The sequence below is a fragment of the Neophocaena asiaeorientalis genome, unplaced genomic scaffold (assembly GCF_003031525.2).
Source record: "Neophocaena asiaeorientalis asiaeorientalis breed wild unplaced genomic scaffold, Neophocaena_asiaeorientalis_V1.1 scaffold399, whole genome shotgun sequence".
NCBI classification, from domain to species: domain Eukaryota; kingdom Metazoa; phylum Chordata; class Mammalia; order Artiodactyla; family Phocoenidae; genus Neophocaena; species Neophocaena asiaeorientalis.
In genome coordinates this window covers 2,915,453-2,929,088 of record NW_020173964.1, presented here as the reverse complement: position 1 = coordinate 2,929,088, position 13,636 = coordinate 2,915,453, and the positions used below count along the sequence as shown (strand labels likewise).

The 13,636-nt window shown below is 34.3% G+C and overlaps 1 protein-coding gene across 1 annotated transcript in view; it reads right to left on the bottom strand.

Annotated features, from left to right (window-relative positions):
* Nucleotides 1–942: 942 nt before the first annotated feature.
* TRIM23 (tripartite motif containing 23) overlaps nt 943–13,636 on the bottom strand; it is a 38,133-nt gene continuing 25,439 nt past the window's right edge. The window contains exons 7-11 of the mRNA XM_024753067.1: nt 11,879–12,013; nt 6,868–6,997; nt 6,265–6,375; nt 4,863–4,987; nt 943–2,750 (exon numbers count right to left, since the gene is read on the bottom strand). Of these exons, the coding sequence (XP_024608835.1) occupies nt 2,571–2,750; nt 4,863–4,987; nt 6,265–6,375; nt 6,868–6,997; nt 11,879–12,013 (681 nt within the window). The 3' untranslated portion in view covers nt 943–2,570. The remainder of the gene's footprint in view (nt 2,751–4,862; nt 4,988–6,264; nt 6,376–6,867; nt 6,998–11,878; nt 12,014–13,636) is intronic.

The following is a 13,636-nucleotide window of genomic DNA, read 5'->3' as shown; positions in this document are numbered from 1 at the left end:
GAAAAAAAAAAAAAAAAAAAGTGTTTTAGCAACATTAGCTCATCGGATATAACTAAGTTTTCCAAGCCCTCTTCTAAAAACAGTTATTTAAAATGCTATGTTCTTGTGTGAAACAAGGTTAAATTTAAAAAGCAATAATGTCACTTTGTTCAATGCAAAATTTTAGCTCTCTAAAAACACTACAGTTATAATACTTAAATTTGACAAATTGCAAATATGGAATGACAGAATGGTATTTCTAAATTTTTAATAAAGTATATCTCAAATTTGTCATACAAGTCAATCCCTATCCCATTTTGTTTTCTCTTAACCACAGCACAAATACAACTTTAGTTGGTTACTAGCAATACTACTATATAGATGGTTCAAGAAACAGAATTTTTAGAATAATAATAGGACTTCTTTAAAATGATTTTAACATTTTATTGCTGTCTATACTGATCATATGTGTAATGCAAATAACAGCTTCTAGTAATTATAAAGCATTCCAGAATTACAGACCAAGACTACACACTTGAAAAACCTGCTTTACATAAACCATACAATAATATTTAGGCTTGATACAGAAATTCAGTGCCAGGAGGCAAATCCAAATAGACTGCATTTAAAACCTCTCTGAAGTTTGATATTTCCCAGAGGGAACTAGCAAGCACAATCTTAACTAATAATTAGTGAAAGAATACAACCACAAATAGTAATAAGAGCCTGAGAAAAGTATTTCTTAAAAAAATACTAACAAACAGTACTATCATGTATGTTATAATCAAGTCTAAACACAATTTTTAAATTGTGTTTTAGAAATATGCTAGGAATGTGGATTTTAAAGTTAAGCAAAATTGGTAAAACAAACTTAATTTACAAGAAAAATGCAAGTTTACATGTTAGTGTTAGACTTCTTTTTTCCAATTACCTAGTAGAGAAAACAGTTCAAGGGCTCACAGGCAAATGTAACACCTTTTTTATTTTTCACAGTTATTGCAATCAGTCAAATGTTAATTTAATTCAGAAGTATTAACTTACATGCACAAACTACACTTGTAACAGCATGACCTTTTACTTGAAAAACAAAGGATGTAATATTACTTATTTACACACTGCCCATAATACTGACAGACTTTTTTTTTAATGCTTTGTTTTCTAAAAGTTTTGTTGTTTTTAAACAAAAGTACATTTGAAGAGACTGAACCAAAACAGTGCCACCCAGGAGTCACATCTTACCGTCAGACATCAATGTCCTCATAGCGTTTCAAATAATAAGGTTTAGGATTTAACCTCATCCTAAAGTATAAAGAGCATTTAAAAAGAAAAACAAAAACCATAAAATTCAACCTAGGTATGTTTAAATATAAATCGTACTGCCATAATAAGGGAGTTTCCTTAAAAAATGAAAAACAGTAAAGAGCACAAACTTTTTAAACTTCTACTCAACACTGCATAATAAATGTGATGTAAACTTTTTGAACATTTCTTTTCCTTAGACATGTTGTTTCTCAAACAACTTTTCAAGGCCTTGTCATGAAAAGCCTTGATCACATTTATTGTTAACATAAATACACTTATTTTGGGAAAACATTTTAAAGTAATTGTAATAAGCATTTTCCACTGCATAAATAACTTCTCTGTGGTAGAGGTAGTTTTCTACTTATATCTCTACCTTTTATGTAAAACCAACCCTCGTTTCTGTGTGTAACTTACTACATTTTACCTATAGTCATTCTCACTGAAGATGCAATATTATTTTTAAAAGACATAATGCTAAGTACTTTAAATATACTGAAAAACAGAAGGACGAATTTAGAGCTCTGACCTGGGAAATAATACATTCAGGTTCAGCCCTGCAAATGGGTCTTTCATAAGTGAAGATCAACTAGAATATAACTGACTTTCACAATTTTATTATTAATTGTTCTTCAGTGTAGCACTAATCGAACATCAGGCCTAGTTAGATTACATTTCATTCTGACTCACTGGGTTTTATACAAAAGGCTTTAGGAGAGCTTTAATAAAACACTATAAAATATTAATTTTCTATAGCTTATAGTTCTTAGCATTAAACGTGTTCTGTTATACTGAACGTTAAAGTAATCCTATTACTCAAAGATGCAGTTTGAATTGTATTTCATTAAGTCACTGCCAGTTTTGCTACTAAATACTGCCAAAATCCAGTGAAAAGCCAAGTTGAAGAAGCCATGCTTCACTTGCTTCATACAGAGGTTCCATTAGGCATTCAGTTGGCTATCCTTTTTCCTTGGAAAGAATAAACTTTCACCTACTCTTTGTGACTACTTCTTTCCCAATATATGGGTCACATATAATCTGAAAAACTATTGTACGTTGAAAAAAAATGTATACCCAGTAAGTCCCTATTTAATCCAATTTAATCTGCTCCATCAGATATTTAAATTTTACTACAGTTTTTTAAAAGTGATATTGTACTGAATTCCCAAACTAAAATTCCTTTTATATATACATCGTAAATTAACTACCTTTGAGATGTATAATTTCTTACATCATATTACGTGCAAAATAACTCATAACCACAAAACTTTAAACAACTGCTGCATTTAAAATCAGGCAACATCCAATACTCCAGCAGCCACAAGTTGCCGTGAGAGCCAGTCCAACCCTTCATACAGTCCCATACCACTTCGAGCATCACAGCCCTGAATATACCAGCTTCGGCCACAGCACAATTTATGGAGACTAAGAAGTTCAGTGATTTCTTCTACTGACAGAGCTCCAGCAACGTCCTGAAAGATATATACACATCAGAATTTTAATCAGTCCATCAAAATTATCATATTTGTAATTATTGTTATTTATTTACAGTTCTGTTGGTACCATTCCAACAGAAGCCTATACTAAAGTTAAAACCTAAATTCAACTTTCAGTAATTATTTTGAGATTAATGAGAAAAAATTTGAGTTTTGGTTATAATATAGATAGTCTGTAAGAAGTCTTGCAATGAAATCAATAAAGGCTGTGCCCCCTGAGCGAAAAAACTGCCGAGGTCATTATAAGGCATCAATTAAAAAAAAATTAATACATGTACATTGTAAGAAATGGCTTTTACATAGGGTTTATATAGTAAAGAGTTTATTAAACTCTCCACGGAATTCCCTGGTGGTCCAGTGGTTAGGACTCAGCACTCTTGCTCCCAGGGGCCCGGGTTCAATCCCTTAGGACACTAAGATGTGGCACAGCCAAAAAATAAAAATAAAAACCTCTCCAAATACCTCTGAATACCCCTTCTTCCCAGAAGCAACGATCAGCAAAAAAAAAAAAAGCTCTCCAAATACCCCCTTCTTCTCAGAAGCAATCATCAGTAACAACTTCTTTCATATTTTTCAGAAAACTGCCATGCACACTCACGCAAATAAACAGGAACATACTCTCTTTTTTTTTTACTTAACACATATCTTGAAAATAAAGATATCTTTCCATTATCAGGACAAGCAGATTTTCCATATTATTTTTAACATCTGTATTGCATTCCACTGTAGGTGCAACATAATTTTCTTAACCAGTCCTATACCGAATATTTAGATTGAAGATGTGTGCTTATGTGCTATTACATATGCATACACATTCATATAAACATGTATTTTACATACATACATTTACAAAATTATCTCTAAGATAACCTTAGGATATCTCTTTGCAGAATACATTACTAGAGATAGAATTACAGGGTAAAAGGGTATATGCACCTAAAACTTTGACAAAGTACTGCCATATTGCCCTCCAAGAAAATGTCTCCTTTTAATAACCACACCAGCAGTGTATGCAGGTCTGAGGATTATCAAACATTTTCATCTTTAACAATATGATAAGTGGAAAATTTCACTCTGTCTTATTTGCATATCTTTAATCATAAATAAAGTGAAGTATATCAGCTCTTAATGGTTTGCTTTTTTTTTTTTATTAAGGGGAAATTCCCTGTCCATCCTACTCTTCCTTCTTATGACATCTAAGCCCCCCTATTGCACTAAAGAAAAGCATTCTCATCCTCCCAGAAGCTTAGTCCCAAAATCTAAGAATCTTCAGCTACTCCCCGTCCTTCATCCTCTCCATTTGGTCACCAAATTCTAACTATTCTATGTCCATAAAGTTTCTTCAGTCTGCTTCTACCCTTCCATTCCTTTAATTCAGGATCTTGTTAACTGTCACTTGAATTACTGCAGCAATTTACTGCATCTGCCTGTCTCTATTCCCTTGCCCCTGATTAATTCTACATCCTACCCCCAAAATTACAATCCTAAAACACTAATATGATCTTACCACCAACTTTTAATGGTTCTCCTTTACTCATAGAATATAACCTAAATTTCTCAGCCTGGCCCTGTCAGGCCTTTATCACACAACCTCCTCTGTTACTCTAGAATGTCTTCATCCTCTACCTACCCCTCACATACAGATCTCCTTCGTGCTCCCTAAATATACTTTTTCCTGCCTGCAGTGTTCTTTCCTTCACAAATTAACTCAAAGTCTTATCCATAATTTCAACTCTTATAGTTTCAATTCAAATCCTACTTTTTACAAATCTTACAAAATACCACCTCTAGAACTACTCTCCAATTTTCCTTAACACTGTTAATATTACTGAGGTCACTTAGCAATTTTCTTTGTATTAAAAATATACACAACATGCTCACCTAAATACATAGGAGTTTCTAGTGAGCATCAACTACTTTATTTCCTTCTGTATATTCCAAGGTACCAAGTACAGCACCTTCCATATAGATTGTACTCAAAATACAGAGCAGAAGTTTTATATCTACTGAATTATTTCCCTTGAAATCTTAACAGCTACTTATAATGTGGAATGCTAAAATAAATATTCTGAAATAAAAATGTGTTACCTGTTTGTTAGCAAAAATCAGTAGCAAAGCATCTCGGAGTTCTTTTTCTGTTAACAACTTTGCAAGTTCACTGTGTGCTTCACTAACTCTGTCTCTATGACTGCTATCAACAACAAATACAACAGCTACCAAAAAAAGAGAAAAATATTCATTTAGTCACTTGTTAAATTTCAGTAAATGGACTAAATATTTTAATGTTCTCATTAATATATTATGGTTAGTCTACCATCATTATTTTCACAGAAAGGCTGCTTATTACAGGAACACCTAGCAATAATCAATGATATAATCTCAAACAGTTCGCCTAACTTTTCAGCTTTTGTTTCCCCCTCTGTAACAGGATTTACAATGCTTGCCTACCAAACACAGATTGTTGTGCATATGATTTAATATATTTCTCTTAATGAATGAAAATGTAGCTCTTATGATCTACCTACTGATGTTATTTCTTCGATTACTACTTGCTTTACCAAAAGATAGTGTTTTAAAAATAAATAAATCACCATCTTTATCTCTCCCAAGTATTCTCTCTAGGTGCCCGGCACAGCACTTTCCACAGATTGTGCTCAAAATACACAGCAGAAACTTCATAAATATCTACTGAATTAATTCTCTTTTGAAATCTTTCCAGCTACCTTATGGTAGCTAAACATCCCAGACTTTCAACCATTCCTCATGTTCAAAATTCCATTTTGTCCCCTAAATCACTGTCTCATACTAAACTTAATATCAAGAATCCCAAAGTAAAAATTATCTAGTCTTTCTTCTAGGTGGAAAATAGGATGACATATGCAACAGGTAGCATGAACATAATAAGCTTTATGTTGGGGTATAAGAGGCAAAGTGTAGAATGGGGCCCAAGTGTGAATAAATGCTAAGTGGAATATATGTGATATAACACAGTTTGGTCAAAAGCAAACCACTGTAGTTTCTTCTGCAGATAATAACTAATTGTGAATAGAAATGAAGGAGTGGAGCTATTGAGAGATTATAATGGGATAACTGTTGAGTTGAATTTAATTGAATAGAGCAAGAGAACTATATACCACAAATTCAACCCTATAACACAATATTGCCAGTGATCATGCTCTCATGAACACTAATAATATACTTTAACTGTTAAGAGCAGCAAGGGGAAAGTACCCTTAATTACCTACATATATAAGATAAATTTGGTCTTTATGCTAAATTATGGTTTTTCATGAAATAAACCAGAGTACATAACCCAGTCTATCCACCTTAATTTTCTTAATAATGTGGAGCTTGCTACCAATATTTAAAGGTATAGTCACGTTTTTAATCAATGCTAAAATATCAGTTTTATTAGCTAAATCAATGAATTGAAAACTGAACTGGCATCCTAAAAATCTGAAAAATTAAGATGTAATTTTTACACTCTTACCTTGGGTATTGAGGTAATAATGTTTCCACAATGGTCTTAATTTATGTTTTCCACCTACATCCCAAATGGTGAACTTTAGATTTTTATATTCTACAGTTTCCACATTAAAACCTGTTTTTAAAAAAACTTACTTTAATACTGAACTTACATTTACACACCAAACACAGGCAACCCTGTTTATAACTGTGACTTACAAATTATCTGCATACAGCACTATCTACTGCTCCGCAACCAGCTCCACTCGTGACAAACATGCGTGGGGAAATGTATACCTTTAACCAGGGTTAGCCCTCTAATCCACCAGAGTCCTTAAGACCTTGACACCCAAGTACCAGATCTGCATCACTACCCTAATCCTCAGCAGGGTTATCAATCCTTTATTCCTTCCAACTGTCCCACCAATATTCTGTTCCTTCTTGCTATCCTCCCCATCCACATTTCAATCCCACAGCCACTGAATCTTGCATTTTTTCTCTGAAATGCTGGTGTCTTAGAGCCAATCTCCAAACCAGACTGACATAAAATAAGTCCCAAAGAACTTAGCTGAAAGCTAGGGTTTGTCTGTAAAATGTCCATTAAGGTAAAAGCAATACTTATACTTACCAATTGTTGGAATAGGCTGCATGAACTCATCCTGTTTTAATTTAAACAAAATAGTAGTTTTTCCAGCACCATCTAATCCTAACGTAACAACTCGAATTTCCATTTTGGGTCCAATGTGAACTCTATTGTCCTATAATTTTTTAAAAAATTAATCTTTTTATTTTGATATGGAGTTAAAAGTATTAGTACTTACACTTTTATTTATAAAATACCTTTGTTAATTATTGTGTCTCCTACTCATTCCTTAATCCATTAAAATCAAAGTTATAGTCCCCTATTAAAATACCCTTATTCTGATCTTTAGAAAGAGGAAATCAATCCTCATTGCTTTGCTAAATCTTAGCTTAGTAAAACTTACTACTTACTTTGTTTTTATATAAGTTAAAAAAAATACACATACCCACTTATTTTTCCCAGATTTTCTAACTCAACTGAATCTTCTTTAAATAAGATTTTTCATTCTGTGTTAAATGTATTAATTAAAAATGAAAAGTGATACTCACTTCCCATAAATATCCACTGTTAACAGTTTCACATATATCCCTCAAGATATCTTCCTGTGCAGACATTGGTTAACATACACAAATCAGATATACTTAAAAAAAAAAAAATACACACTGCAACTACTTTTTGCACTCAATAGTACATTATAGAATCCTTTCATTTCAAAACATATAGACCTACCTTTTTCTTTTAATTGCTTTATTATATTCCATGTACCACTATTTAACCAATCACCAACTGAGAGATATTAGGTCATCTCTGATTTTTTGATATTACAAATAATGCTGCAATGAACATACTTGTATATATTGCTAGCTGCATGACCTCTCTGCCTGACTTCTCCCATCTGTAAAATGGAGATTAAAAATTGTACCAAACTTACATAGGATTTTTGCAAGGATTAGTTTTTTAAAAGACATGTAATCTGAACTAATGGAGTTAGAGGAGGAAAAAGAAAAAAGAATGAAGAAAAGTGAAAAGACCCTAAGAGACATATGGGAATGGGAATCCCAGAAGGAGGATACAGAAATAAAGGGGCAAAGAGATCTTACTTGAAGATACAATGGCTGAAAACTTCCCAATCTGAGGAAAGAAATGGACATAAAAATTCTAGAAGCTCAGTTCCAACTCAGATATCTAAGTCCAAAGAGACCCACACTGAGACACATTATAATCCAACTGTCAAAAGTCAAAAACAGGATAATCTTGAAAGCAGCAAGAGAAAAGTGACTCATCACATAAATTTGATGATTAACAAATTTCTCAGCAGAAACACTGCAGGCCAGAAAGAGTGGGATGATACATTCAAAGTGCTGAAAGAAAAAAACTGTCAACCAAGAATGCTATATATGGCAAAACTGTCCTTCGAAATGAAGGAAAAATCAAGACTTTCCCAGAAAAACAAAATCTGAGGGAGTCATTACCACTAGACCTGCTCTATAAGAAATGCTAAAGGAGTCCTTCAAGTTGAAATGAAAGGACGCTAGACAGCAACATGAAGCCATATGAAAATCTAAAATGATAACAATAACTACATGGAAAAATAGTAACCTGTATTATAATTTGGGTGCATAAATTTAATTCTTCACAGAATTGAAATAACAAACACATGAAAAAAACTATAAGCCTGTGCTAACAGGTGTACAATAAAGATGTAATTTGTGACATCAATAACATAAAGTACAGGGGGATGGAGCTGTGAAAGAATAGGGTTTTCGTATGCAACTGAAGTTAAACTGCTATCAGTTTAAAATAGAATGTTATAACTAAGATGTTTTATGTAATTGCAATGGTAACCACACACACAAAAAATCCACAGAATATACACCAAAGGAAAAGAGAAGGGAATCAAATATGACACTATAAAAAAATCAATAAAACACAAAAGAAGGCAATGAAAGAGGAAAGGTGAAACAAAAAAAACTATCAAGTTATGCAGAAAACAATGAACAAAATGACAACAGTATTTACCTATCAATAATTACTTTAAACAGACTTAACTCTCCACTCAAAAGACACAGCTTGACTAAATGCGTGAAAAACCAAGATCCAAAAATATGCTATCTACAAGAGACTCACTTTATAGCTAAGAAAATACATAGTCTGAAAGTGAAAGGATGGAAAGAGATGCAAATCTTTGAGATGCAAATCATACCCAGAAGAGAGCAGGGGTGGCTATCCTAATATCAGACAAAATAGATTTTAAGTCAGAAACTGTTATAAGAGACAAAGAAGTTCATTATATAATGATAAAAGGGCAAATATAGAAAGAATATATAACAACTATAAATACTTGGATTATAAATAAATGAATTAAAGCCCTAAACATAAGAACCAAAGCTACAAAACTCCTAGAAGAAAACACAGAAGAAAGGCTCCATAACGTTGGATTTGGCAATGATTTCCTGGATATGACATCAAAAGCACAATCAACAAGAGCAAAAATAAACAAATGGGACTAGATCAACCTTAAAAATTTTGTGAATAAAAGGACACAATCAGTAGAGTGAAGAAACAAACTACAGAATGGGAGAAGATACTTGCAAATCATGTATCTGATAATAGATTCACATCCAGAATATAAAAAGAACTCCTACAACTCAACAACAAAAAAATCAAATAACTCAATAGAAAAACAGGCAAAGGACTTGTACAAAATTCTCCAAAGAACTGGCCAAGAGGCATATGAAAATGATACTCAACATCACTATCATTAGAGAAATGCAAATCAAAACCACAATGAGATATCACCTTACACCAATTAGAATGGCTACTAGTGTAAGCCATCCTGTTTTACTATCAAAAAACCCCCCCAGAACAAACAGAAAATAACAAGTGTTGGTGAAAATGTGGAGAAATTGGAACCCTCATGCACTTTTGGTGGGATTTACATAATATGATGCAACCACTATGGAAAACAGTATAGCATTTCCTCAGAAAATTAACAATAGAACTACCATATGATCCAGTAGTCCCACTTCTGGGAATTTATCCAAAAGAATTGAAGGCAAAGCCTCAAAGAGATATCTGTACACCCATGTTCATAGCAGCACTATTCACAATAGCCAAGAGGTGAAGTAACCCAAATATCCATCGATAGATGAATGGATACAAAATGTGGTATATACAAACAATGGAATATTATTTAGACAAAATAGAAGGAAATTGTGTCACATGCTACAACATGGGTGCACTTTAAGGACATAATGCTAAGTGAAATAAGCCAGTCACAAAAAGACAAATACTATATGATCCCACTTGCATGATAAATTTAGAGCAGTCAAATACAAAGAAATAGAAAGTAGAGTGGTGGTTACCAGGAGCTAGTGAGAAGCGGGTAACAGGGGAGTCATTGTTTAGAAGGTATAGTTTCAGTTTTTCAAGATGAAAATTTTCTGGAAATGTTTCACACAATGTGAACACACTTAACAATACTGAACTAAACACTTAAAAAATGGTTAAGATGGTAAATTTTATATTATGTGTTTTTCACCATAATAAAAAAATGTACATCCTCACAATAAAGTACCTTGCAGCTGTAAAAGGGAACAGAAAATGTCACTATATACTGCTATGGACTGACCTCCAGGATGTACACTTCAGTGAAAAGTACAAGTTGGAGAAGTAGGTACAGTATTCTACCTTTAAATATGGGGAGTGTGGGGCTTCCCTGGTGGCGCAGTGGTTGAGAGTCCGCCTGCCGATGCAGGGGACACGGGTTCGTGCCCCAGTCCGGGAAGATCCCACATGCCGCGGAGCGGCTGGGCCCGTGAGCCATGGCTGCTGAGCCTGCGCGTCTGGAGCCTGTGCTCCGCAATGGGATAGGCCACAACAGTGAGAGGCCCGCGTACCGCAAAAAAAAATAAAAAACTAAAAAAAAATGGGGAGTGTGCATGCAAATATATTTCTCTACTTTTTTAAAATGACGAATAAAACTAACAAAAATTCTTAATGGTTTTCTATGGAGAAGGGAAGAAAAGGGTGGCAGGGTCAGGAATATAAGTTAGACTTCTCTGAATGAACCTTGCTTTGTAGATTTGATTCTGGACCATGTGAATGTTTCACATAATTATAAAACGAGATTTAAAAAGTTTTAAAAGCCACTCCCTAGGACTTCCCAGGTGGGGCAGTGGTTAGGAATCCTCCTGCCAATGCAGGGGACATGGGTTACAGCCCTGGTCCGGGAAGACCCCACATGCCGTGGAGCAACTAAGCCTGGGCGCCACAACTACTGAACCTGCGCTCTAGAGCCCGCGAGCCACAACTACTGAAGCCCACGCGCCTAGAGCCCGTGCTCCGAAACAAGAAAAGACACTGCAGTGAAAAGTCCGCGCACCACAACAAAGAGTAGCCCCCGCTCGCTGCAAGTAGAAAAAGCCTGCGCACAGTAACCAAGACCCAACGCAACCAAAAATAAATAAATTAAAAAAAAAAAGCCACTCTCTAAAACTAGAGAGCAAAATGGAATACATGTACCTTTTTAAATTAGGGGGAATCCACTTGAAAAGAGACCAAAACATATGAACCAAATGCCAAATACACACCTTGCTGGATTTTGTCTCAAACCTAAAAAAATTTTTTTTAACAATCTGGGAAATCTAATAGATATTATTAGAGAGTATTATTTAGGACATGATCCATTTCTAATTTTGTTGTGTTTTGAAAAAGAGAACAGAATCCGTGTTTTAGAAACGTGAAAATATTACATAGATGAAATGATATATTAGGATGAAATATGCTGGGGTTTGTTTCAAAATAACCTGGGAGACTGTAGGTAGAAAGAGACTAGGGGAAAGGGTAGATGAAATTAAAAGTTTTTAATTGTTCAAGTAGGTGATAATACAGGGAGACTCATTATACCACCTTCTATTTTCCACTGATACAGTAATTTTTTTTCCCTAATTCTGTGGTTCATTTCTTAGTTGTCTCTTAGTTGATTATCATGGAATGTAAAACAATTATGATTTATTCAAAAACACACCTAAAAACAAAGTATAGAATATATTACCTTTGTAAAAGTGACAGGGATGCTGGCATCTAACTGAATGTGATCTGCAACCTCTGTAAACTGCTGCTGCTGCTTTTGCAACGTTTCCAGTAACCTTGTAATTTCTTGTTTTGCTAAGACAACTCTACAATCATCCTAGAAAAGAGAAGATGATATTTCTTATAAACTTTTTAAAGAAACAACGAAAACAGAGATATCACTAAAACTCAAGAAAAGCTCATTTAACATTACAGTATTGAAAGTTAACTTATGTATAAATTTGACTAAGTTAACAATAATCAGGCATTAATAAATAATTTAAGAGCCCATCAATAGAAGAATAGATAAATAAAGTATGGTATATTCACAAATGCAACACAACCAAAATGCATGGTTGAATGAACTACAGGTTCATTCAGGTAAGAATGAACTACAATTACATGTGATGATATGAATTTCACAAACATACGGTAAGGGAAGAAATGACATGAAGAGCTTGCACTGCATGATTCCCACTTTCATTAATTACCAAAACAGGCCAAAACAAGGTATATATTAGAAATCAGGATAGCGGTTTATCCTTAGGAGGAAAGGCGCGTAGTTACTAGAAGAGAGTCTGAGGGGCTTCTGGGGTTGGTAATGTTCTGTTACTTGATCTGGATGCTCGTTACACAGTAATGTCCAGTCTGAAAATTCAGCAAGCTGAACACTTATGCACGTACTTCTGTATATATATATATATTGTACTCCTATAAAAAGTTTTTTAAATAATTTAAGATATACATGTATCGGTTTAAAAAAAAAAGACTAAAGGTCAAACTGTGATGTCTCCCTCTCACTTTAGATTCCCAGGCCCTCTCCTCAAAGCTAAGCACTTTTCAGTTTCTCAAATATTATTCCAGAGATATTCTATACATATACCAATGTATTCTTCATAAGACAGAGATCTCCCAACAATATTTAAGCTCCATGAGAGAAGCGGTGTTGTCAGTTTTTGCTCACAGTTGCATATTCAAATTAGGTGATAGCAATTTGGTTGTTCCAATTGCCAGAACAAAAACTTTGAGTCTTCTCAAAGACTCTTGCCTTCTCCTCCCTTATTCCCACGTACAATTTGTCAACAAATCCTACTGGATATCCAAAATTTGGGTACTTCTAGCCCTCACGATCCAAGCTACTATCCTCTCTCACTTGGAATTCTACAACGGTCTTCTAACCATTGAGCTCCTTCCTTCCATCTTTGCCCTCCTTCAATCTATTTTTTACACATCAGCCAGATCCTTTTAAGTAAGATCATATCATTCTTGCGCTCAAAACCCCACAATGGTTTCCCCAATTCAATCAGTAAAAACTGAAGTCCTTCCAATGGCCCACAAGGCCCTCCTTACATATAATTCCCTATTATCTCTAATTTCAGCTCCTATTACTCTCTCCATCGCTTACTCTATTCCAGCAACAGTGCCCTCTTTTGCTGTTCCTCAAATACACCAGGCATGTGACCCTAGGGTTTTTGCTCTAACCAGTTCCTCAGCTGAAATCTTCTTCATTAAGGTGTGAGCTAGTTCCCTTCACCTTCTTCCCCTTTGAGTCTCTGTTCAAATCTCACCTTCTCTCAGTGATGCTTACCCTATTTAAAAATACAATCTGCTGTACCCTCATACTTTTTCTTTTTCCCTTAGCTCTTATCACTTTTTAACATACTATATAATTTACTTATTAGATATGGTTATGGCTTATTGTCTGCCTTCTCCTTGTTAGGATGCTAATTCCACAAGATTA